At 54.6% G+C, this 22,622-nt stretch overlaps 1 protein-coding gene across 8 annotated transcripts in view; it reads right to left on the bottom strand.

Annotated features, from left to right (window-relative positions):
* Window positions 1-24: 24 nt before the first annotated feature.
* TMEM94 (transmembrane protein 94) overlaps window positions 25-22,622 on the bottom strand; it is a 31,689-nt gene continuing 9,091 nt past the window's right edge. Inside the window, exons 3-32 of one of the 8 annotated variants that reach the window (XM_066381163.1) lie at window positions 14,883-15,002; window positions 14,451-14,578; window positions 14,042-14,178; window positions 11,784-11,986; window positions 11,280-11,431; window positions 10,813-10,915; window positions 10,526-10,612; window positions 10,135-10,251; window positions 9,723-9,779; window positions 9,372-9,476; window positions 9,066-9,230; window positions 8,673-8,882; window positions 7,819-8,134; window positions 7,411-7,584; window positions 6,957-7,059; window positions 6,625-6,842; window positions 5,710-5,891; window positions 5,471-5,621; window positions 5,124-5,236; window positions 4,896-4,995; window positions 4,462-4,570; window positions 4,069-4,258; window positions 3,773-3,850; window positions 3,382-3,467; window positions 3,049-3,130; window positions 2,239-2,387; window positions 2,057-2,151; window positions 1,857-1,950; window positions 1,174-1,344; window positions 25-998 (exon numbers count right to left, since the gene is read on the bottom strand). In XM_066381163.1, the coding sequence (XP_066237260.1) occupies window positions 926-998; window positions 1,174-1,344; window positions 1,857-1,950; window positions 2,057-2,151; window positions 2,239-2,387; window positions 3,049-3,130; window positions 3,382-3,467; window positions 3,773-3,850; window positions 4,069-4,258; window positions 4,462-4,570; window positions 4,896-4,995; window positions 5,124-5,236; window positions 5,471-5,621; window positions 5,710-5,891; window positions 6,625-6,842; window positions 6,957-7,059; window positions 7,411-7,584; window positions 7,819-8,134; window positions 8,673-8,882; window positions 9,066-9,230; window positions 9,372-9,476; window positions 9,723-9,779; window positions 10,135-10,251; window positions 10,526-10,612; window positions 10,813-10,915; window positions 11,280-11,431; window positions 11,784-11,986; window positions 14,042-14,178; window positions 14,451-14,578; window positions 14,883-15,002 (4,068 nt within the window). In that variant the 3' untranslated portion in view covers window positions 25-925. The remainder of the gene's footprint in view (window positions 999-1,173; window positions 1,345-1,856; window positions 1,951-2,056; window positions 2,152-2,238; window positions 2,388-3,048; window positions 3,131-3,381; window positions 3,468-3,772; window positions 3,851-4,068; window positions 4,259-4,461; window positions 4,571-4,895; window positions 4,996-5,123; window positions 5,237-5,470; window positions 5,622-5,709; window positions 5,892-6,624; window positions 6,843-6,956; window positions 7,060-7,410; window positions 7,585-7,818; window positions 8,135-8,672; window positions 8,883-9,065; window positions 9,231-9,371; window positions 9,477-9,722; window positions 9,780-10,134; window positions 10,252-10,525; window positions 10,613-10,812; window positions 10,916-11,279; window positions 11,432-11,783; window positions 11,987-14,041; window positions 14,179-14,450; window positions 14,579-14,882; window positions 15,003-22,622) is intronic. The other 7 variants (XM_066381167.1, XM_066381164.1, XM_066381168.1 and 4 more) reach the window with 7 other exon arrangements.

Raw genomic sequence — 22,622 nt, 5'->3', positions numbered from 1 at the left:
GCCTGTGTGTTTTGATCTGTGCCACGGACATCAGAGCAGGACCCTGGGGCTCCTGCGATGCGGAAGGAGGAAGGCTTGGGATGTCCTCTCCTCCTCTCAGTGGCTGCCTCATGGACCAGCCACAGGTTTTTCATAAGCAATTTATATAAGTTTTAATACAAACCAGTCTCCATTCATTCCTAAAAGGCTCATTTCCAGTAAAAAATATACATCGGTAAAAACATTCTCAAGGATATCTATGTGGGGGGCCAAAAAGAGCCCTGGGCCATATCCCCAAGACTGACGCTTGTGGCCAGCTTGAGGGCAAGCACAGGAGAAGGTTACAGGGCAAGGTGGGGCCCTTCTCTACCTCAGGGTGCTGCGATACCCCCTGCAGGAGGAGAGAGGGGAATGCTCAGCCACACCCAGGCCCTGCCCTAGGAAGACAGGATGAAGGGCTCAGGGATGGTACACCATCACCCTGGCCTTCACCACTGGTCTTGAGTTGACTGGGCTTCCCATGGCTGCCAGAGCTCTTCCAAAAAAGATTGATGCCCTAGCCTCACAGTTCATAGCCCTGCCCAGAGGCTCCAGAGCAGAGGACCCAGAGTTAGGGGACCGAGTTAGGGGACCCTAAAGAGGGGCAGCCCATAGATGGAGGAGCCTGAGAGACCTCTACTAAGCACATGAGGTCATACATTCAAGAATGCCGCTGGTGAGGCCCAGGGAAGTCAAGACTGTCCTGACAAGGCCTTGCTCATCAGCTTCTCCACAAAAGCCCTGGGGGTCAAGACAACAGCTGGGTCTGACACAAGGATCTGGGCCTCCAATGCCATGGGACACAAGAGCAAACCCTGAAACATCCGTGATACCAACTCCCCAGAGTCAAATGGGTCTGGTGTTAGTTCCAGGGACCAGTGCCACTCTGGCCACCATGACCAATAGCTCAGAAGGGAGAGTTCATGCCCAGCTTGGTTTCAAACTGCAGCTTTTGTCGCTTCTGGTAACGGACCCGGACCCTGGTGGGGCAAGAGATTAAAGTCCAGGTTAGCACAGATCCATTCATCAGGGGTCAGGGCAGGACACAGGAGGTGGCAGGGGTGGGTAGCAAGAAGGCAAGGGAATGGTGCCCAGGAGGTGACAGGCTTAGAGGACATGCCTGGGCTCAGAGAGAATGCCCTGCTAGTAGCTTACCGAATCTCATGCAGCTTCACAATCTCATTGGTGACTACTACAAGGACCAGGGACAGGCAGCCCAGGAGCCATGTCAACAGAGGCACATCCTCCAGGCCAAAGTGGACATGGCTGTCCCTGTGTGTCCACAGCTGCACGTCAACTGCCGTCTGGACCACCTGTCCCAGCAGCCTGCAAGAGGGGGTGGCAGCCCTGTGTCAATCTGGGTCTTATTGCTCCCTTCCCTACAACAGTACCTCAAGAAGTCCACCCTTCGCCTGACCAGGTGGTGGCGCAGTGGATAGAGCATCGGACTGTGATGCGGAGGACCCAGGTTTGAGACCCCGAGGTCACCAGCTTGAGCGTGGGCTCATCTGAGCAAAAAGCTCACCAGCCTTGGACCCAAGGTCGCTGGCTCAAACAAGGGGTTACTCGGTCTGCTGAAGGCCCGCGGTCCATATGAGAAAGTAATCAATGAACAACTAAGGTGTCGCAATGAAAAACTGATGATTGATGCTTCTCATCTCTCTCTCCATTCCTGTCTGTCCCTATCTATCCCAGTCTCTGACTCTCTATCTGTCCATGTAAAAAAAAAAAAAAAAGTCCACCCTTCAACCCCAAGCCCCATCCTCAAATCGTAGCCCTGCCATAGTCCCCAGCCCCCCGTTCCATCCTCCATCTTCCTCCATCTAAGCCATACTCACACCACAGGAACCGTCACAGACCACCAGAGGTTTGTCAAGGGACTCCTTCTCCACAGGGGCTTGGTGCGATGCACGTGGGTAATAGAAATGAATACTAGAGAAGATGGGGTTAGAAGGGGTGTCAGACTTGTCCTGGCCTGAGGCCTGGTTCCTGGGGCACCCCCATCAGCCACCACTGGCCCCCTTCGGGAGCCCCTCACCAGTGTGCAGGACAATCAGGGCGGCAGCAAGCTTCTGAGCTGACAGCAGCCCGTTGGCAAAGTCATCAAACCAGGCTGGAGCCGTGTCAGCATGGCTGCCAAAGCAAGGGGTGGGCTCAGCCCCCTCTATGCCAAGAGAAGTGGTCTGGGACGTAAGGTGGAGGACCAGGGGAGGGACCCACCTTGGCAGCATGATGGAGGAACAGTTGGTGAGGTTGCGGGCCCGGGAGCTGTCACAGAAGCTCTGAAGTGTGAAGCCAAAGCAGATGAGGCACGAGCTGATGGTGAGGCTAAACTTGAGCAAAAAGCACAGCAGGAAGTACTGCTGGGTCTGCGGGAGGAAGGAGGCCCATCACTCCAGAGGCTGCAGCCCCTCCGGCACCCGAATTCAATGGGCTCTTCAGTAAATGGCAGGTCTGGGCAGGGGGACAGGAGCAGGGACTGCCTACCCAGGTGAGGATCCTTCCCAGCTTTGTACTACCACCACCCCTTTGGATAGAGACATTGTAGTGGGAGCCCCCATCCTGAATACTCCCTTCCCCAAGGATCAGCCCCTTCCATGTTCACATTCCTTTAGAAAGTCTCAGGCTTGGCCCTGGCGGGTTGGCTCAGCGGTAGAGCGTCGGCCTGGCGTGCAGGGGACCCGGGTTCGATTCCCGGCCAGGGCACATAGGAGAAGCGCCCATTTGCTTCTCCACCCCCACCCCCTCCTTCCTCTCTGTCTCTCTCTTCCCCTCCTGCAGCCAAGGCTCCATTGGAGCAAAGATGGCCCGGGCACTGGGGATGGCTCCTTGGCCTCTACCCCAGGCGCTAGAGTGGCTCTGGTCGCGCAGAGCGACGCCCCGGAAGGGGCAGAGCGTCGCCCCTGGTGGGTGTGCCGGTTGGATCCCGGTCGGGCACATGCGGGAGTCTGTCTGACTGTCTCTCCCCGTTTCCAGCTTCAAAAAAAAAAAAAAAGAAAGTCCCAGGCTCATAGGCTCTACTTCACTTACCTTCTTAGGAATGAACTGAAGGTTTTTCCCTGTTGCCATAGACATGATGGAGCTATGGGGGGGCTTTCCCAGCAGAGAGATGCTGAAAAGCAGAGACTGGGTGAAGGGCGGCGACTGTAACCCTCTGTCTCCCAATTCCCACATAGGAAGCCTTTTAGGAGTCTTGAAAGTAAGGGTTGGTGGGTAAGAGGAATATGATAAGGGGCATCCCCTGGGGCTCCCTGTGCCAGAGGAAGTGAGCACTGAGCAGGCTCCCTGAACCTGGGCTCCTGGGGATGCTCGGTGACATCCCAAACCTGCCTGCCTGGCACGGAGGGGTGGCCAGCTTCTCACCTGAGCAGAGGATAGCAAAAGCAGGATAGCCACAGGATGTCGGTGGTACTGAGCAGTGGTGGCAGTTGGACTAGGCAAGAGAGGAACTAGACCAGAAGAGCCCAGGAAGCATGATTAGATTCTGACAAATAGTAGGATACCACGAGCCCTAGGCTGCCTCACCTTGTGCCCACACAGATGCTCATGTCCAGGCCATGAGGAGCTGGGGCTAGAGGGGACACTATTCTGCTCATGGGGCCATTTCCAATAGCCCAGTGGTTTCAGAGAGACTCTGGGGGTCCTTCAGCTGCACTGCATTCTCCCAGCCTCCCAACTGACCTGACTCAACTGGCCCTTGGGCAAAGAAGCAGGTGGGGGTGGGTGGGAACAATGTCTGTCTGGCCCAGCTCACCTGGATGACCACGAGAGATAGCTGGCACTGCAGCAGAAAGAGGAAGCACTTGCGAATGCCATAGGTGGCGTGCCGAGCCTAGGGACCGGGAGAAACAGATTGTGGCCTCCCTCAGACTCTATAGCTGACAAACCTCAGCCAAGAACCAGATGCCCTGATGTTCCTGCAAACCAAACTGCCTGGGAGAGCTTTGCCTGGAGGTGAACTGGCCCTTAGCAGCCCAGATCGATCCTGTGTCATGATGCCTCCACTCCAAGCAGGCCCTACAACCCCCTACGGCTAGCCCGAGGCCCCACCTGCTCGATGAGGCGGATGATGCTGATGGTTTCCTCCTGGCGGAAGGTCAGAGAGCAGGGCAGGCTGTTAAGCTGCCCTGAAAGCTGCAGAGGAGAAAGGCCATCGGAGGCCTGGGCCATGTTGGTGCTGGTAGTGTAGCCAAAGGTCTCCCAGGAGCAGCGGGAAGGGTACAGGGGGTCCAGGGCAATGCTGCGCAGCACAGGGGAACATGTACCCATCAGCTGCACTCGCTAAAGACTGGGCAAGCATCTTCCCCCTCTTCTCTCCACCATGCCCAAGTCCTCTGTTCCCCTGGGGCATATTTTATGGCATGATCAGCCATTAAATATGCCCCAGCTCCATGCAAGCCCAAGTCTAGGGTCTCCAGGACATAGAAGCAATGCCCCCCTGACCTGATGTCGCTCTGGAGGAACAGGCAGCTATTCCTCAGGTTGGCAGAGCTGCCCAGGCAGCAGGTCACCTCCCCATACTCCTGCATGATCTTGATCATCTCGTACATGGCTGAGGGGGAAGAGTCGGGGCACAGAGTCAGGCAGGTGGAGACCCATGTAAGGCACTGGGCAGAGATCCAAAGACTGGAGAACAGGAGAGAACAGAAGTGGGCTCCCCTTTGCAACCATCCTACCTACTCATATGATACTTCTGACCCCCTAGAAGAGGCACACCTATGGCTCTAAGCACAATACTCTCCAGCTCCTTCCAGCCCAGATTCCTTTGCTCCCTACATGGGAAACTAACACCCCCTCAAGAGCCCATGGGATGCCAGGCCTTGGCAGCACTCACTGGAAGTGCAGGCTGCTTGAGTCGCCATGGCTGCAGTACTCACTCTCAGGGGTACAGTCGGTGAAAAGGGGCACTAGCAGGGGCACATTGTCGATGTTCTGCAGGTGGGGTCGCACTTGGTGGATGCCCCGAGGCAGCTTGGCCTGGAGAGAGCAGATGCCAGTGGTCTCAGGTTCAGTGAGAAAGGTCCCTTGACCCTCCTTCCCTTCTCTGTCCTGGACCAGCCATGTGCCATTTCCAGGAGCATGGGGCACAGACCCTGCTGCCATACCCGGTTGGGGTCCTCCAGGAAGCTGGGGAGATCACTGTCCGTAGGCTGGAAGCTAATGAGGTCCGAGTGACCCTCCTCCTCCAATAGGAGCCCTTCTGTGTCATCTCGGGACACTGTGGGGATGAAAGCCCATCCCTTACCTTGGGGCCAGCCTTCTGGGGGCCCCACTCCTTGCCCTGCAGATTGCACAGAACTTCCTGCCTGTGGGTCTCCTCTCCTCCGTAATGCAGGGAGACTGGAGCCATTTTCCAAGGGAATGTATGTATCAGGAGGGCTCCATATAACTCTTTCTAGTATAGTTCCATGAGGGAGGAGCCACCCACACTCACCTTGTCCCCACCACAAACCTTTGCCCTCACCCTGATTCAGATCATCGTGCAGGGAGCCAGCGTGGCTGGGGCTAGAGTGGGGGATCTCAGAGCCGGGCATGTCCCCATTGGGCGTGAGGGAAATGTGGCAGTTCCAGCCTGTCTCCAGGCCCATCTTTTCTGCAAACACCTGTAAAAGACAGATGGCAATGAACAGGTGGGCCCAAAAGCCTGTGGGAACAAAGGTCAGTGGTGGCAGAGGGGGTGGCTCTCCTCACCTTGCTTTTGAGCTCATCCTCCAAAGAGAAATAGACGAAGCGAATGCAGGCATTGACCAGGCCGTCAATGAGGCGCACGATGTCAAGCCGGGCCTGGTACTGAGAGGACACCATGCCCATGAAGATCTGGCCGCTCAGGGCCTGCATGCAGTCTTCCTTCTCCAGCACCTCCCCGATCCCTTCTTCAGGTAGGTACAAGACACAGAGACCAGCCAAGACACGGCCCAGTCAGGATACCCAGAAACCAGCAAATTCCAGGATGTAGCCCAGGACCACACACACAGATGCCATACCCAAATCAAAGACCACGCAGGCCCCAGGGGACCACACACAGCCATGCATGCACACAGCCAGGACACATGAAGGAGCCAACAGACACAGGAGAAAAGACAATGAAAGGCACTCATTAGTCCAGTGACAATCTTACAGAGTAACAGCAGCCCAGCCCTGGTCCAGGCAAGGGCGCTGGCCCCACCCTTGGCAATGGCTTCAATTTATAGTCTTTTGGGTCATAAGCCCCCCTGTGTTTGGCAGAGTGGGGAGGGGGAGGGAACAGTGGAGCTCTGAGTCCCTCTGTTCTGGCAGGGTTTGTGATCTGGCCTTTTGTCTGATTCAAATACGCTAGTGCTCTATGACTGCCACTGTTGTAAAACTTTTAAAGAAAGTGGTTTTCTATATATTATCCCACTGGAGTGTCACAATAAAGCTGTGAGGAGGGCAGAGGAAGCACCTAGTTTATACATGAGAAGATTAAGGGACTGGTTCACCGTCACCAGACAGTGGTGACAGTTAAGTGCCACTGCAGTGTTCTGGGTCCAGGCTTGTGTCCTCTGTCCCCTCTGCTATGACTGATTCCATTGCCCTTGGAAAGCCCTCCCCTCTCTTGGCCCCCACTGGGATGGCCGCGCACTGTACCGTCAGAGCTCCAGCTGTTGCGGTGGGTGCTCAGCTTGATGGGGACGGTGCTGGGCAGCTCACACATAGTGAAAATGCTGCTCTGGCCAGGCACCTGCACCAGCTCAATGCACTTGCCATTGAGCTGAGAGGACAAGGTGCAGCTCATGGGCTTATAGGCGAAGGCGGAGCAGTAACCAGACAGGCAGGCTCGCTGGTAAAAATCCAACACTTTCTTTCTGCCAGAGAAGCAGGCGGAAGTGAGGGGAATGGTTGGGATGCCCCATGCCTATAAGCCAGGAAGGTACACTGCCTGAGCTGACTGCTCTGGCCACTGATGTGTGTTTCTTCACCTGTCAGAACCCGAAAGAGGGTAGATGTCAGCTCCATCCCAGAAGTCTGTGCAGGCCTCCAAGACCACATCCGCTGTACCATGGGACAGCATCTGTTCTGTGCCTGGGAGAGTGAATAAAGACCAGACTATGAGTGCCTCAGGCCACCCCTCCCCCTCATTCTGACCTCATGGGTAACTCACTGCCATTCTTGAGAAGTGCTAGAGAGTCCCTGGTGGGGAGGAAACTATATAGGCCTCACCACAGAGAGCCTGAGTAGAAAGCCGCTGGCTCACTAAGCTGCCCATCATTCAGACAGTCCCATCCTCTGTGACCACCACCATCCCAGCCCTGGTTCCCCAATCCAATCCCTGCCATATCTGAGGTCTTAGGAAGCTGTCTAGTGCTCAGCGGCCCAGCACTCCCTGAAAAGGATGATGAGAGTAAAGCCCTGCCCCAGGCACGGGAGGCTCACTGGTGGTGGTGTCCTTGATGAAGAGGCTGATCATGTGGCTGAGCGGGGGTCGCCGCTTGGTGACATAAGACAGCCTCCCCATGGAGCTCTCCTTCACCGTCTCAGCACTGGGGAGACGGTAGAGCGCCAGGTGGTTCTCCTGCTTAAAGAGCTCCTTGGCCCCAGGAGTGAAGCCTGCAGAAGGAGGACAGCACTCGGGGCCTCTGGAGGAAACCCACACCGCTGCTCCCTCCTCCCTGGCATGGCGCAAAATCCATGCCACCTCTCCATCCCAAGTTATTTTTTCACGAAGCACTGTCAAACAGCAGTGCCTGGTTAAAGGGGATGATCAGAAGCTAAAAGGGTTCACAGTGATCTCAATAAACGCCATGCCCAGGACTAGACTATTAGGAGTTGGCAGCCACATACCAATGAGGCGGGCGAGCTCACAGAGGCCCCAGGGCACATGGACGGGCAGCACAGCACTATGGCTCTCTTGCAGGGCGATGTTGCATAGGTGGTCTGAGAACCGGCACAGCCGCTCGGTGACACTGGCATTGCACAGGTTCAGCAGCACGTTGAGGCCCAAGGGCTTGAGAGAGGTGAGGTGGACCTGCCAGTTGGAGTCATCGAACTGGATGCGGGAGGGGTTCTGCTGGTCCTGCGACAGGCTCAGCATCTCCAGGTGATAGTCACACACAAAGTCTTCTGCTTCGTAGGGCTCGCCCTCCAGCCCAGGCTGGGTCTGGGGGAAACAGGGAAGGGAACGGGGGACCTCAGATGGGGAGGGGTGCACCTGAGAGAAGGCACCCCTTCCCAGTACAGGGTGCTCATGCTTCCCCATCCCTCACAGAAATTCCATCCCTGTCTTTCTTGGGCTCCTGGCTGCTTCTAGATTCTGTGCCCAACAACACTGGCAATACCTAAGAAGACAGTGACCAGACCAAAGAGGAAACAATGAAGGATCTTTCTCAGCAGGAAAAATATTTTAGAGGGAGCTGCTGGCTCTCTGTGTCTAGAAGGCTGTGACTAGGAGGAAGGGGCCTCTCCCACCAATGACCATCAGCGAGACCCGGAAAGGGAGCAAGGGCCCAACTTCACAGAGGAGCCCAGGGTGAAGCCACAGGAGGTGTCCTGCCTGCTTGGCCAGACCTGGAGACCTACCTGAGACCCTGTGCTTTTGGTGCCATCTACCCAGGCTGGGCTGTCCCTGGGGCCCTTGCAGCAGGAGGGGCCAGAGCCTGTGCCTGACCGAGGGGCTGCTCTCCACCCTCTCCCCTCACCTTGCCAGGCTCTTCTTCACCACCCTCTGTGTCCCTGCTGAAGCTCACATTTGAGCCAGATGGGTGTTTGCTGCGGCCATGTGCTTTGTGGTGAGAATAGAGTTCAGGGGGCTTGGGACCATCAGCAGGCCAGTTCTCATGCTCCTGCTCATTGGAAAGGTGTAGGGTAGTATTGAGGGAGCCAGTCAGGAGGGCGTCTCGTTCGTGCAGCTGAGGAGAACAAAGAGCATAGGCCTCGGACCAGGTTCCTGATGGCTGCTATGGACCAGACGCAGGGTGGTCACAGCCCTTCACTGCCTTGTCTGGGGCTCCACCTGAACTGCTCAGAAGCAGATCCTAATAGTGTCGGAGCTCTCCTTCTCCCTCCCAGCTTCACCCTCCCTGAGGCCTTACCTCCTCCTCTATCTCGGGGTGGCAGAAGGAGTGGGTGGACAGGTCATCCGTCAGGTCCTCGTGGCTGCTATGCGGTGGCTCCACCTTCCCGCTGAAGAACAGCACGGTCTCCGGGCTGGGGTTTGGCCATGACAGGATCCCCTGTTTGTCCACACAGCACAGGACCTGCAGGGAAAGATGGAGATTGGGAAAGGGGCTTGGCATTTCCCAACTTGTCAGGGGTCACTCGAGTGGGAGGCTAGCATCCAAATGCAGCCAGAAAGCCAGCCTGCTGAAGCAGGGTCTTCCCACAGGGCCTGCCCTCACCGTGACAGAGCCCAGGCTGTGCAGCAGGCTGGAGCTGTGACTCAGCGTGGGCGACGTTCCCTGAACCACCTGCAGAAAGTGGCCCCAAATGCAGCGTAGCATTTCCTGGTGGGAGAAAGTTCATGAGGCCATTTGGGACTAGCCACATCTCCCAGGAGACAGACTCTGGGGCCACCTAGAGGACACAGTCCAGGGGCACCAGGAGTCGAGGTGGGGAGCCATTTGTCTCGACAGGGCAACACACTGCCCATGTGAGATGGGGACTTGGCTAGAGGCTAGGAGGTCATAAAGTAGTGGACTCACAGAGTTCGAGAAGAGAGCTAGGGAAGAATCCATTCTAGGTGAGCATACCTGAGTGGAGATGGCTTCTGTATAGCTGCTGAGAGTATCCTCCGAGAACTTGGACAGCTGCACAGAGAAGGAGGTGAGCCTTGAGGAGGAAAACGCCCTCCTCACACAGGCCTCCATGTTGGCAGATGGAGGCCCCACACCAGCAAGGCTGTGGCAAAGGACACTGGGAGTCCCTGATTCCCTGTCTGCTGAGAGCCAGGATGGATGCTTACCCTACCCAGGGCCTGTTCTGGAGGCTCTTCTGGACTGGAGAGAGCAACGATCTGGGGGAACTGCCCAGGGCCAGCCCCTACGCTGGGCCCATGGGAGGGCTGGATTTCCACTCCGGGTCGCTGGGGCACAGGCAACTACCTCTTTGGTTCCTGTTTTCATTCTTTTTGCACATTCCCACAGCTGCTTTGGAAAAACCTACCAGGGAACTAGGGGAGCCCTTGCTCATCTGGGCCAGGACACGGGCTTCTCCACAGGCGGTCGCCAGAACCCATAGCACAGGAAAGAGCAGGGGTAGGATAGGGAGGACACCATTCACCTAGGAGAAAAGGAACCACACTGATGGTGCCCAAAGTGCTGCTGGTCTGCAGGGAAGGAGGGCAGGGCTTCCGCCACCCTAGGGTCATTCCCTGAGTGGAAAGGGACAGATGTCGGGGCAGGGAGGGAGGAAGAAAAGCAGGTGTTCTTAAGCTGAAGCCTGGGGGATCCCTGGGCTGCAGAGAAGGGGGGATAGTCAGGAAACATGAGGAGAACCAGCCTCCACAGAAAAACAAAACAAAACAGAATGACCGAGAAGAAAGGAGGGTTGTTACCTGTAGCTGGAGGAGCGTATACGGCCAGGATGTGGTGCCGGGGGCATTCAGCATGAAGCGCAGGGCATTGGTGATGAGGAAGCTGGCCTGTTGGGAGTGGGAAGATGAAGCCTTAACCCCCTGCCCCCAGAGAAGGACTCAGGCTCTAAGACTCCCCTTCCTCTGCCCACTTCCCCCTAACACTGGCTGGCACACTCTGGGACCCTATTTCCACTCACACACTCACCTGAGCTGGCCCTGAAGTCTCCCACTTCCCTCCCCTGCCCCAGTGGCCCAGCCTCACGCACCAGGACCACAGGCATGGCATAGTGCAGCATCACCAACTGCACTGTGAACCTCTCATTGTCCAGAGCGGTGACAGGGCGGGACAGGGCCATGTCCAGGCACCATCTGCAGAAAGAGGTGACCCCTCTGCTCAAGGGAATGGCCAGAAATCCACATCTTCACTGAGCATCACCAAGGCCTGCAATTCCCTCCTGTTCTTCAGCCCCAGCCAAGCAGCCCCTGGGAGAGTGGCCTGTGCTGGGAGATGGCCTCCAGAGCCATCCCTTCAGAGTTCAGACCAAGAGGGGAGCAACACCCAGTCTAAGAATGCTCACAAGACAATGCTAAAGAGAGAACCTACAGAAAGGCCTGTCCTAGAGGGTCTCAGTATGGACAGGCTCCTTCCTTGTCACCCGCCCTGCTCACAGAGGCACTGTGGAAGATGAAAAGTTGGGGTAAGGGCAGGAGAAAGGCATAGCAGCACTCCTACCGGATGTTGTCAATCACAGGGGTCTCAAGGACGCGGAAGAGCCGGTACTGCTGGGGGTTCTGTGGCCCTTTCTTCACTTCTCCCCGAGGGGAGGGGGGTGGAGAGAAAGGGGGAAACAGGTCTCCTGGTTCCAAAACAATGTGCTCATCATCCTGCCAGGGATGAAGGGGAGGAGGGTGAGGGCAATGAAATGGCTTCTGTTGGAGGCCACTCTTCCTTGACAGTTCCAGCTAAGTGGAGATATCTCACAGGTTAGGGACCATCAGTTAGCAAAGAGTCAGTTGCGATGGGGCCTGTGGGACTGGATTCCTAGTAGCTTGATGATCAGAGAAGAACAGGACAAGGTGGAGAAAGATGTCCCAGCCATTCTCGGATCCCCTAGAGCCCATGCCAATAAGCCTATGAGCTGATCAGGGAGCTTTAGGATTAAGCCTGGGACCGTCCCACCATTGCCTGTGGACGCCCCCACAGCATTTCCAGGGAAGGAGAAAAGTCTCTGGCTACCTTGATTCCCCTCAGAGAGGCAAATGATTCCTGGCCGGGCCTCAGAGCTATGATGTCTCCTTCTACCAAGAGGCTAACTGGCAGGTTGACCAGATGTCCATCTCTGTAGGCCCAGTGCAGAGACCAGGATGGTGCAAAGGGCATGTGGAGGTCAGGGTATATGGTATCTGACCACTTGATCGCCTTGCCATCCCTGAGGGCATCTGACAACAATGGAAAGAGGGAGACCACTTCACCCAGGGTTCCACATACCAGCCAGGCCTAGCACACACCACGAAGCTCGGCCTGCACATGAACCCTCTCTCTGAAATCCTGTGTCAACACAGGCCATTCTTTCCAACATTTTCGTCTTTCAAAGTTGACTCTCCTGTGAAACCTTTCCCAAACACTCAGTCCAGGCACTAACGCCTCCTCTGAACACCTGATGTTTTTATTCTCTGTACCCCCGGTTCCTTTTAAATACATTTCACAAACATGTCTGATGACTTTGAGGGGTGTGCGAGCCCCATGGGGGTACAAAAGTAAAAGGTGAGGGCGACACAGTCCCTGCCCTTAAGGAGCCATAACCTAGGAGGGGAGATGAAACACGTGGGCAGGTAACTCCAAACAAGGCAAACACATTTGCTAAGATGTTTGGAAAAGCCCTAGTCGGGTAGCTCAGTTGGTTAGAGCATCATCTGAATACACCAAGGTTGAGGGTTTGATTCCAGTCAGAGCACATTAAAGAATCAACCGCTAAATGCATAAATAAGTGAAAAAACAAATCAATGTTTCTCCCTCTCTCTCTCTTTCTCCCTCCCTCTCTCTCTCTCTCTCTCTCCCTCCCTCCCTCTCTCTGTAAAATTAATAAATAAAAAGAATTTTTTGCCTGACCAGGCAGTGGCGCAGTGGATAGGGCGTCGGACTGGGGTGCGGAGGACCCAGATTCAAGACCCCGAGGTCGCCAGCTTGAGTGCGGGCTCATCTGGTTTGAGCAAAAAGCTCACCAGCTTGTACCCAAGGTCGCTGGCTTGAGCAAAGGGTTACTCGGTCTGCTGAAGGTCCACGGTCAAGGCACATATGAGAAAGCAATCAATGAACAACTAAGGTGTCGGAACAAAAAACTGATGATTGATGCTTCTCATCTCTCTCCATTCCTGTCTGTCTGTCCCTATCTATCCCTCTCTCTCTCTGTCCCTGTAAAAAAAAATAAAAAAATTTTTTTTACATGTTAGGAAAGATCCCAGAGCTGCAAAGCACAGAAGAGCTGGAGCAATCACAGATGGCTTAATGGAAGAGGGAACACTGAAGAATGGATGAGACTTTTACCAGCTGGAGACAGCGAGGGAGAGCATGCCAGGCAGAGGGACAGCAGGACAAAGGCTGGGGGGCAGGGAAGTCCTCAGTGGGTTTGGGAATGGTGAGGATGGGGAGCAAAACAAGAAGCTGGAAAGAAAGGTCAGAGTCTGTGCCAGAGGTTCTGGGAAGCCATGTGGAATGGTTTTGATAAGCAAGAGGGAACCACTGATGGTTCCTGAACAAGAGATTAAGCTCCCAGAGAGCAGGGCCCATCTTTCCCAGTCACCGCTGTGCTCCCAGTGCCAGGCACATGGCTGCAATGAGTTAATCATATCAGATTCTCACTTAGCACCTCAACCTCCACTGCCTACTACTGTTAGAGAAAGGTCTCATGAGAGTAGGCGCTGCTTCTCTTACAAGACAAAAGGGTTTAATATCATCCTGGATCCATCACTGGGACTTCAGAAGCACTAGCTGAGGGGCTGGGCAAGCAGAAATCTGCCTGCCCGAGCAATTCCCTTCACCTTTAGGAACTGTGCTGCTCCACCTTGGCTCCTGACTCCCTGCCCCCAGCCCTAATTCTTGCAGGTATCTCAGACTTCTCTAGGCCACCTTCCCACCTCCCCTGGCCCAGTACTATCAGAAAAGGCAGACTTGGAAGAGAAAAATTTCAACTGTCCTCTTGCCAAGAGAGATGGTCTTCCCTGTTAGTCTCCCAACTGACAGAACAAGCCTGCAAGCCAACAGGGCTGCTATTAGCCTTCCTGCTTGCCCAGGCCACTGCCTGGGTACCCACAGCTGCTCCATGGCTCTCACTGTCCTGCTCAAGAACACAGGGCATCCTGCTAACCCACTTGATGCCAAGAGCCCCAAGAATGCTGAAGCAACACTTATGTGCTGGGGCTCAAGGGCAGTTTTTTGGGCTCTGACCCATCACAGGGTAGCTTTTCCCACCCGACATGCCTGACCCTGGGTCTCACCTTGAATTTGGTCAATGATCCCACGGAGCCTCCGCTCTACCTCCCGACGTTTCAGCTGATCTTGCCGCCCAATGAGGATAAGATTGAGAAGTAGCAAGAGAAACAGCGCCGAGGCGTTCACCAGCTCCACCCCGTGGCTGGCGGGAAGGGGTGAAGGTTACTGGCACCAGCGCACTCCACACTCACACCCCACCCAGTCCCTCCTGAAAAGAGTGTCGAGTTCTGGTTCTGCCAGCAGCCCACCAAGGGACTGAGGATCCCTAAACAACCCAGGTGCTGGTGGTGGGGCAACTTAGGGGCCACAGCCCATCTACCCTGGGATGTCTTAGGGGGGCAGGCCAACTCCTCTGAGTCAGGAAAGGGACAGGCTGAGACCCGTGGTGGGAAAGGCTGCACAGCAGCTGTGTACCTGCCGGCCGGCTGGCCCCCATAGCAGCTCAGCAGCAGCAGCACAGCCAGGAGCATGAGTGAGGCACCCGGCCAGTGGAAACAGGAGCAGCGGTTACCGTGGTGCAGGAAGCTGCTCCTCCACATCTCCTGGAGAGCGACAGGGGCCGTAGAGTGAGAGGCCGTGGACAAGGACAGGGGAAAGAGCTGCCTTCCCCCCACCCCCACCCAACCCCTGCGGCTGCCTCTGTCGTCTCATTTTGGTCTCAGCTGGGCTCCAGCCTATTGGGCTCCTATAGCAGGAGGATCAGGACATCACTCTGAAAGGAACCCTGGCTTCTTTCTGACTTTCAGTGATGCCTCAGTGGGGTCATGCCACCTAGGGTGACAGGGCGAGTCAGGGCCCTGAGAATGAGCTCCGTTTCTCTGCCATCCCAACCAGGCTCTGGCCTACCTTCCAGGTGAGACACTTCTTCTGTTCCTTCAGGTGTCCTTCCAGCACCGTCTCCAGCTGCTCCTTCATGATGCTGAGGGCCTTCCAGGTGGACAGGCCCAGGGCCAAGGGGGGCTCGCCCTACAGGAAAGCAGGAAGTGCCTGGCATGTCCCTTGAGGGCCCAGGTCCCTGCCAAGGCAGAGTTCTCCCCTCTCCCCTCTCCTGGCCCTGCCTCCTTCCTCCTGAATCCTTACCTCTTCCTTTACTAGCCATGTGTAAGCATGTTCAAATCTCCACCAAGGCCTGACCTGTGGTGGCGCAGTGGATAAAGCATCGACCTGGAAATGCTGAGGTCGCCGGTTCAAAACCCTGGGCTTGCCTGGTCAAGGCACATATGGGAGTTGATGCTTCCAGCTCCTCCCCCTTCTCTCTCTCTGTCTCTCTCTCCTCTCTCTCCCTCTCTGTCTCTCCTCTCTCTAAAAATGAATAAATAAAATTAAAAAAAAAATCTCCACCAAACTAAAAGACAGTCAAGTACAGTCTCCTACTCTTCAAAGCCAAGTTTAAAACAAAACAAAAACAAGATTTTCTGCATTCAGTGTTTTCTAACTCACCTTTCACTCAGCTTTCAACCCACTGCCATCAGCATCTCCCAGCCACTCAGACTGTTGTCACCACTGATCTCCCTATCTGTCTCACCACTGCCATCAGCATCTCCCAGTCACACTCAGACTGTTGTCACCACTGATCTCCCTATCTGTCTCTCCACTGCCATCAGCATCTCCCAGCCACACTCAGACTGTTGTCACCACCGATCTCCCTATCTATCTCACCACTGCCACCTTTCAGATCCCATTATACACAGGGGTGGGGGGCCTAACACAGCAATGCTAGCATTTCATTGTTCCTAAAGAAAAAAATTAGGGAATAAAACCATTTTCTGTAACCATCATTTCATAAAAAGGAGAGTATTGTAACATGCAACACCAGGAAGGACACAATCTCAGAAAGAAGACAGCTGATCCTAGGAAAGGACCATGTACCAGCGACATCATACTCCCTTCTCACTGAGGATGGTGGGTGGGGTAGTCCCTGAGCGACACTGGGGATACTATGTGACCCCTAGCCTGTCCTCTCTCTTCGTTGAAACCTCCCATTCCTGTTTCCTCCTTCTCCAACTCTGTTCTTCCCCCCGCCTCCCCCATCGCCATCCTACCATATCTTCACAATGGTATGTGTATTTCCAGGGCAACTTCAGCCACAGCCACGGAGGCAGCCACCACCAATAAGCTTATACCTTCTAGACTTCTAGTCTGACCACTGTCCTGAATTCTGACCTGCCTCACAGGTGTTTCACAGGCACCCGAGTCCATATATCCCCAACCCTGAAATCGCCACCTGGCCGTGCGTGCCAGAGTCAGCACTCCTTCTGCAGTTACCATCTCACTAGGTACCCAGATCAGAGTGGGAATCCAACTCGCCCCAACCTGGCCCTCCCGGCTCCCCAACCCCCAATCTCTACCTTCAGTCTCTACTTTGTTCAAATCAACTGCAACACCCACCAGAATAAATGCATGTCTGGTCACCTGACTTTCTTTACCTTTAAAATCAAGCCCAGAGTCCTGTGCATGCCCTGTGATCTGTTGGCTTCTCCAGCCTCCTTCCCTGACATTCCTGGCACATGCTACACTTCTCCTGCTCATGTGCAAATAACTTTTTTGTATTTTCCCAGCCAAGAACACATTCCCTGCCCTAGACAGTTCTTACCTCTCCTCCAAGACTCAGCTCAGACATCGACTGCTCTAGGAAATGGTCCCAAAACCTAGGGCTGCACTTATGGAGGGAGGTTTGCATTTCAACAGCACTCTTGGCAACTGGCTCACAGTCTGCCCTGTTCAGAACTGTCATTATAGATGTACATGTCTGGTTCTCCCGCTAGACTGCTAATTCCTTGGGAAGAGGTACTGGTTTCTTCCTTCTCCACACCCCTCCCAACTATGGCAGTGCCCCCCACAGAGCAGCAGTTCAGTGAATACCTGCTGAGTGAATGATGAATGCATGAATGCATGAATGAATGAATGCGCACACATGTAGCTTCCTAGATCCCAGTGATACCTTGTCAGGGGTTGTCAATCAGGATCTACAGCAGAAACACCTGGAGCTTTAAAGAATGTGGATGTCCAGGCTACACTCCAGACCTACTTAGTCAAAACAGCTGGGTGTAAGGCCTGTCCCAAGTTAAATATGATAAAAAGGTCCCCAGCTTGGAGTAGGGGTCCTAGGAAGAAGAACATCCCCAGGAAAGGCAGTACCTGGAGGAGGAGTGCGTCTATCCCAGGGCTACCTGAAGAGCACCAATGTGAAATTCCACCAGAAAACGTTCCTAAGCTAGGGGAGCCGTAGACCTGGGGTGCCAGGAATGGGACTTGGGGTCATCTAACTGAGCACTGACCAAAGTCGCTGGGCGGGTGACATCCTGGCTGCCTCAGCTCATTGCCTTCTCAGCTCCACTATCATCCTATCCGCCTTCCTGGAGTCCGCTCTGGCTCTGCTCACTAATGCTCGGGATGTCTCCGGCCTGTCTCCTGTTGTCGGCAGCCTCGCCCCTCACAGGACAGACATCTCCCAGACTAGAGGAGGATGCTGAACTGGGGGTCCGTTTCCTGCAGCTGCAGCCCTACCATGGTAGAACAGCGCCGGAGTGGAGCCCCCACCCTGGCCTACTGCCAGGTTCCTCAGCCTGAGGGATAAGGACAGACTCCAGAGTGGGCCTGGCCCAAAGACTTTCCAGATCCCTCGCCTGTAACTCTTCTAATCCCCACTCTCCACTGTGGCTTTGTGGGATTATAAAGATAACAACTGCTTCTTCCCTGAGGGGATAACTGCTTACTTGAGCTCAGGAACAAACAGCCCTCCAGGCAGGAGCCCACACCCTAGCATGGGTAAATACTGCCCTCCTAAGTACCCGTATCCCTTGGCAGGAATCCTAGGGCCTCCCTAAGAGGCTGTGGTCCAGGACTCTTAGAGAGTGTCAGGTAAGGCTAAGGTTCACACCCTACCTCCTTAACTCTTGACATGGAAGGGAAGGAAGCCTCTGGGAGGGTTGTAAGGGGATGAGAGAAGGAAAGAGGGACCACAGGCCTTCCCATGTCTCAGCAGCTGGCCCAGAGTGAGGACACCCATTCCTCCCAGTCCAGGGAAGAAGAGAATTCAAAGGCACAGCTACTGGATATGGCCAGGGTGAGAGAGCAGGGACTCCTGGACCTGCCCTCACCATTGTTCCTTTTTTTTTTTAAATTAATTAATTTATTTTTTTACAGACAGAGTCAGAGAGAGGGATAGATAGGGACAGACAGACAGGAACGGAGAGAGATGAGAAGCATCAATCATCAGTTTTTCGTTGCGACATCTTAGTTGTTCATTGATTGCTTTCTCGAAATATGTGCCTTGACTGCAGGCCTACAGCAGACCGAGTAACCCCTTGCTCAAGCCAGCGACCTTGGGTCCAAGCTGGTGAGCTCTGCAGAAACCAGATGAGCCCACGTTCAAGCTGGCGACCTCAGGGTCTCGAACCTGGTTCCTCCGCATCCCAGTCCAACGCTCTATCCACTGCGCCACCACCTGGTCAGGCCCATTGTTCCTTCCTTAATCAGACTCAGCCTTCTGAGCTCCCTCCTCAGCTCAGAATATGAGAGTCCCTAGGATGTTATTGCCTCGGTCAGGCCTCCAGAAGTAATAAAGTGAGTAAACCTCCTAGAGGTAGGGAAGGCTTGGCCTGCAGAAGTAAAAAAGGCTGCATGCCCAAAAGACAGGGATTGGGCAGAAGAAAGAAAGGGCCTGACAAATCCCAGTGAGCAGGTCCCCTGGGAAGCTGCTTGGTCAGCAATGAGGACCTGGCTGGGGAAGGCAGGGAAAGGCTAAAAGGAACCATCTGCAAGCCAGGGCAGCATCCCTTTTCCAGCCAGGCCTTTAGAACTTGGACACTCAGTAATTACCCTCTGCTTGCCCTGTGGCTGTCCTGGCATCTGCTGCCTCATTCTAGGCACCCTCAAACCCAGGGCCTCCTCCCCCGCTGCCCAGCCATCCATTTGCTCTTTCTCTCTGACCCAAGGTTCCTAGAACGTGTAGGCTGCTGTTCTCCAGGTGCGGGAGGGATGGGCCTCAGGACGACAGAGGTTCCCAGGCCACGGCCAGCAGAGGTGGGAGGGTGCCTGCGGAACTGACTACGTACGTACGTGCGTCTGCCCCTGCATGTTGTGTCTGGCCAGGAGCACCAACTCCAGACTGATGATTAAAGACAGAAAGCAGAGGGAAAGTAAGTCATTCCGTAATTATATGCTGCCCCAAGAAAATGCCTGCCCGCACAGGCTGGCCCTGGGGCTAGGACACAGCCTGCTGAGCCAGCCTACTCTCCATGACCAACTGCGTTTATCCAACTGCCACGGACCCTCTCCAACCTGAATGGCAAAACCTCATCCCGTCTCTGGCAGGAGTGCACCAGTTCCATGAAAAGTCACTGTTTTTCTTGCTGTGTTATGGTTTTTCTCCCTTGTGGTGTGAGAGCCAAGGCTGAGGAAGACCTTGGTGAAAGACCTTCACCCTTTCTGAGGGAAATTCAGAAAGGGCTGGTAGGCAAGTGGGCTCTGCCAACCTTTTTCAAAGCATGAGTTAGGCTCTGCACCCCAGTGTGCCTGGGCACTAACTGGAAAACAGTACAGGAAATGGTATGGTTTGTTTGAGAAAGAAGGACCCCGAGTCGTACATGTACAAGCTGAGGTTGGCTTTTCTTGCCTACCAGAGCCAAGCAGCGTGAGAAAAATCTGTCTCGGCCTTAAGTACCCAAAGACACTTCCTGCTTCCTAGATGCTCAGAAAGCCTGAACCTCCGACCACTGGGCACCTGCACAGACACCCCTAGGGCGAGGAGTAATGGCTAAATGAGACACCTATACCGGAAAGAAGTGAGGCCCTGCTTCTCCACTTGCACTAAAGCTTTGAAGGTAGAACCAACCCAATCCCACTGGTTTAACTGCTCAGGTTCAAATCAGACCCAAGAGAGAACAACTTGAGGTTCTGGAAAGCCAGGTTCAGAAGAGGCTGGAAGCCAAACCCCGTGGTACGCCAGGCTGCTTCTCTCTGTCCCATCATCCAAAGAAGACACTGGCAGGGTGGGGATTGGGGAGCAGTGGGACAGTGAAAGAACTCTATCAGATCAGAACTGCAAGGACTCTGCTACTAAACAGGACCAGTTCTACAGGGCCTGGAGCTGACCATCTGAGTCCAGCCACTGAGCCAGCACACTTGTGCTCTCCTGTGCCACCCTTGTTAGGTTTCTCAGGTGGCCTAGAGCTAGAAGCCTCCAAGCCCCCAACCTCTGTCCTCTTGGGACTGCTCTGAGATTCCGTCAGCATAGCTGATTTTCTTTCCTATGCCCCCTGTTGGGGGAGCAAGCAGAACCAAGCTCCCAGAGACTCAGGTAGATAGGTTATGAATTTAGACCTTGGCTCTTAGCCTTGACAACAGTACATATCTGCTCAACCTATGCCAGGTCCCCACCATCACCGCCGTCTTGGCCAGCAATGCAGGTGGGGAGGAGACCCAAAGCTGGACACCACATAATGCCTGAATCACGGAAGCAGAGATTCAGCCTCTAGACACCAGGGTGGTTTTTAGCAGTCATGACAAATCTCTTGTGAATCTGGCCAGACATAACCGACTCAGTCTACAGCCAGGCCAATCAAAGTCTCGAGCTCCCCCCCCCCCCTTCCTTCCTTTCCAGGCTCAGGCTGACCTTGGCACCTTCACCATCTTCTTCTGCCTGCAGCCACTAAGAGCTAGGAAGAAATCAGCTCTGGTTGCTCAGGCCTCCATGTGGTCCACTGAGAAAAGCCCCCTTACTGGCCCTGAGGAGGGCCTGCAACCAGACCGAGAGCTTCCTGTCACTTATGCACAGAGACCCAGGTCCCAGCATCCAGGAGGCCAGTACCCCACAGGGAAACTCAGCTCTAATACTGCTGTGGGTGACCTGGGAGCCTGGCTGGCAGATCCTGAAACACACTGGTTTTCTGGCTTCCATTCTCAGCCTCCTTCCACAGGCCCTAGCAACCTCGTAATCCAAGCTGCCTCCAGTGGGCATCCATCTTCAAGGCTGTGGCAACCGCTACCCCAAAGCCTCCCGCACAAAGCAGGGAAAAGGCACTTGGAACAGAAATGTGAACCCATGCTGGTATACTCACTTTGTTGCGCTTGCCCTGAAGGGACATCCATAGCTCTGCTTGCTTAAAGAGCATGAGCCACAGGAGTCAGCTACAGGACTTCCAACACTGCCCTCAGAAAGAGAGACAGAGACACAGAGAGAAGAAAGGGGAGAGACCTAGAGAGCGTGTGACCAAGGAGCTGGTGCTGCAGTGACCGCTCACGCAGCCCAGTGGAGCTCCAATCTGCTGATGAATTCAGCCTATTTCCAGTCACGCTGCAGACTGAGGGAGGGAAGAGGAGGCGGGCTGCACAGCAGCCCAGGGAGGAGGGAGAGGAAGGGAGGGGAGAGGGGGTGAAAGGAGAAAGTAGATGCTTTGCCAGATGTCTGGGAGGTTGGCCTGTTCCTCAGAGGAGGACACTGTGGGGCGAACAGAAGGGCGACCTGCAGCCAAGGAGGTGGGTGGCATGATGGAGCTGTGCAGGACACAGCTGCTGCCATCAGGGCAACTACAGGTATCAAGGAGTACCTGGGCTCCTTCCCAGACTACCTTTCCTTGACCCAAGTCACTGAGGAAGGTTAGAGGTCCCATTGTGGAGAGCCTGCCATCATGAGGGCTCCCCCAAATCACTGAAACTCCTAGCATGGAGCCAAGCCAACAATAGCGCTTTCCACAGCCAGAGCTGCAGGAAGGAGGGGAGAGGGGACTTGTGAGTTATTAATAGCAGCACATCCTGCAAGGAGGGGGAATGACTGGCAACTGAGAAGTCTGAAGCAGTGACTACTAGGAGGGCAGAGCAAGGGGCCGAGAAGTAAGCGGAAGAATCCAGCAGAGGAGGGAAGAGCCAGCCCCAAAAGGAAGGGCCTCTAAGAATTCCAACACCTAAGACCCAATACCTGCCCACAAGGTGGTACCCGGGCCCTCAACAGCCACTATTTAATGTGCATGAAGAGCTCAGCCAGCAGCTGATGAATTCCCCAGCACATTTAGACACACCTGCCTATGTGCTGCTGGAAGCAGAAGACTGCAGACATCCGGCACAAAGAGGAGGCCAGTGACCTGGGGCTCCAGCCTTGGCACCTCCCCAAGCATCAGCAGAGCCTGAGCCTCTCTCTGGGCCCCCGAGTTTGACATATAGGAAGCTGTCAGCACTTCCCCTGGGTAAAAGAGGGCAAAAGGTCCTGGGACTATATGGGAAACTTCTCTGCCTACACCCAGGCCACCCTTAGGATGGGGCTGCAAAACCCTGAGGGAAAAAACAGCCTAATGGTCCAATAACCACAGAGCGCAAGCTGGAGCCTGAACACGTTTCTCTAGGGCCCGTGTTTCCTAGACCAGTGGTCCCCAACCTTTTTTGGGCCACGGGCTGGTCTAATGTCAGAAAATATTTTCACGGACCGGCCTTTAGGTTGGGGCGGATAAATGTATCACATGACCGAGACAAGTGTCAAGAGTGAGTCTTAGACGGATGTAACAGAGGGAATCTGGTCATTTTTAAAAAATAAAACATCGTTCAGACTTAAATATAAATAAAACAAAAATAATGTAAGTTATTTATTCTTTA

Source organism: Saccopteryx leptura, chromosome 4, assembly GCF_036850995.1.
Source record: "Saccopteryx leptura isolate mSacLep1 chromosome 4, mSacLep1_pri_phased_curated, whole genome shotgun sequence".
NCBI lineage: Eukaryota > Metazoa > Chordata > Mammalia > Chiroptera > Emballonuridae > Saccopteryx > Saccopteryx leptura.
Note: the sequence above shows the minus strand (reverse complement) of the source record. Positions and strands in the feature narration are given on the sequence as shown.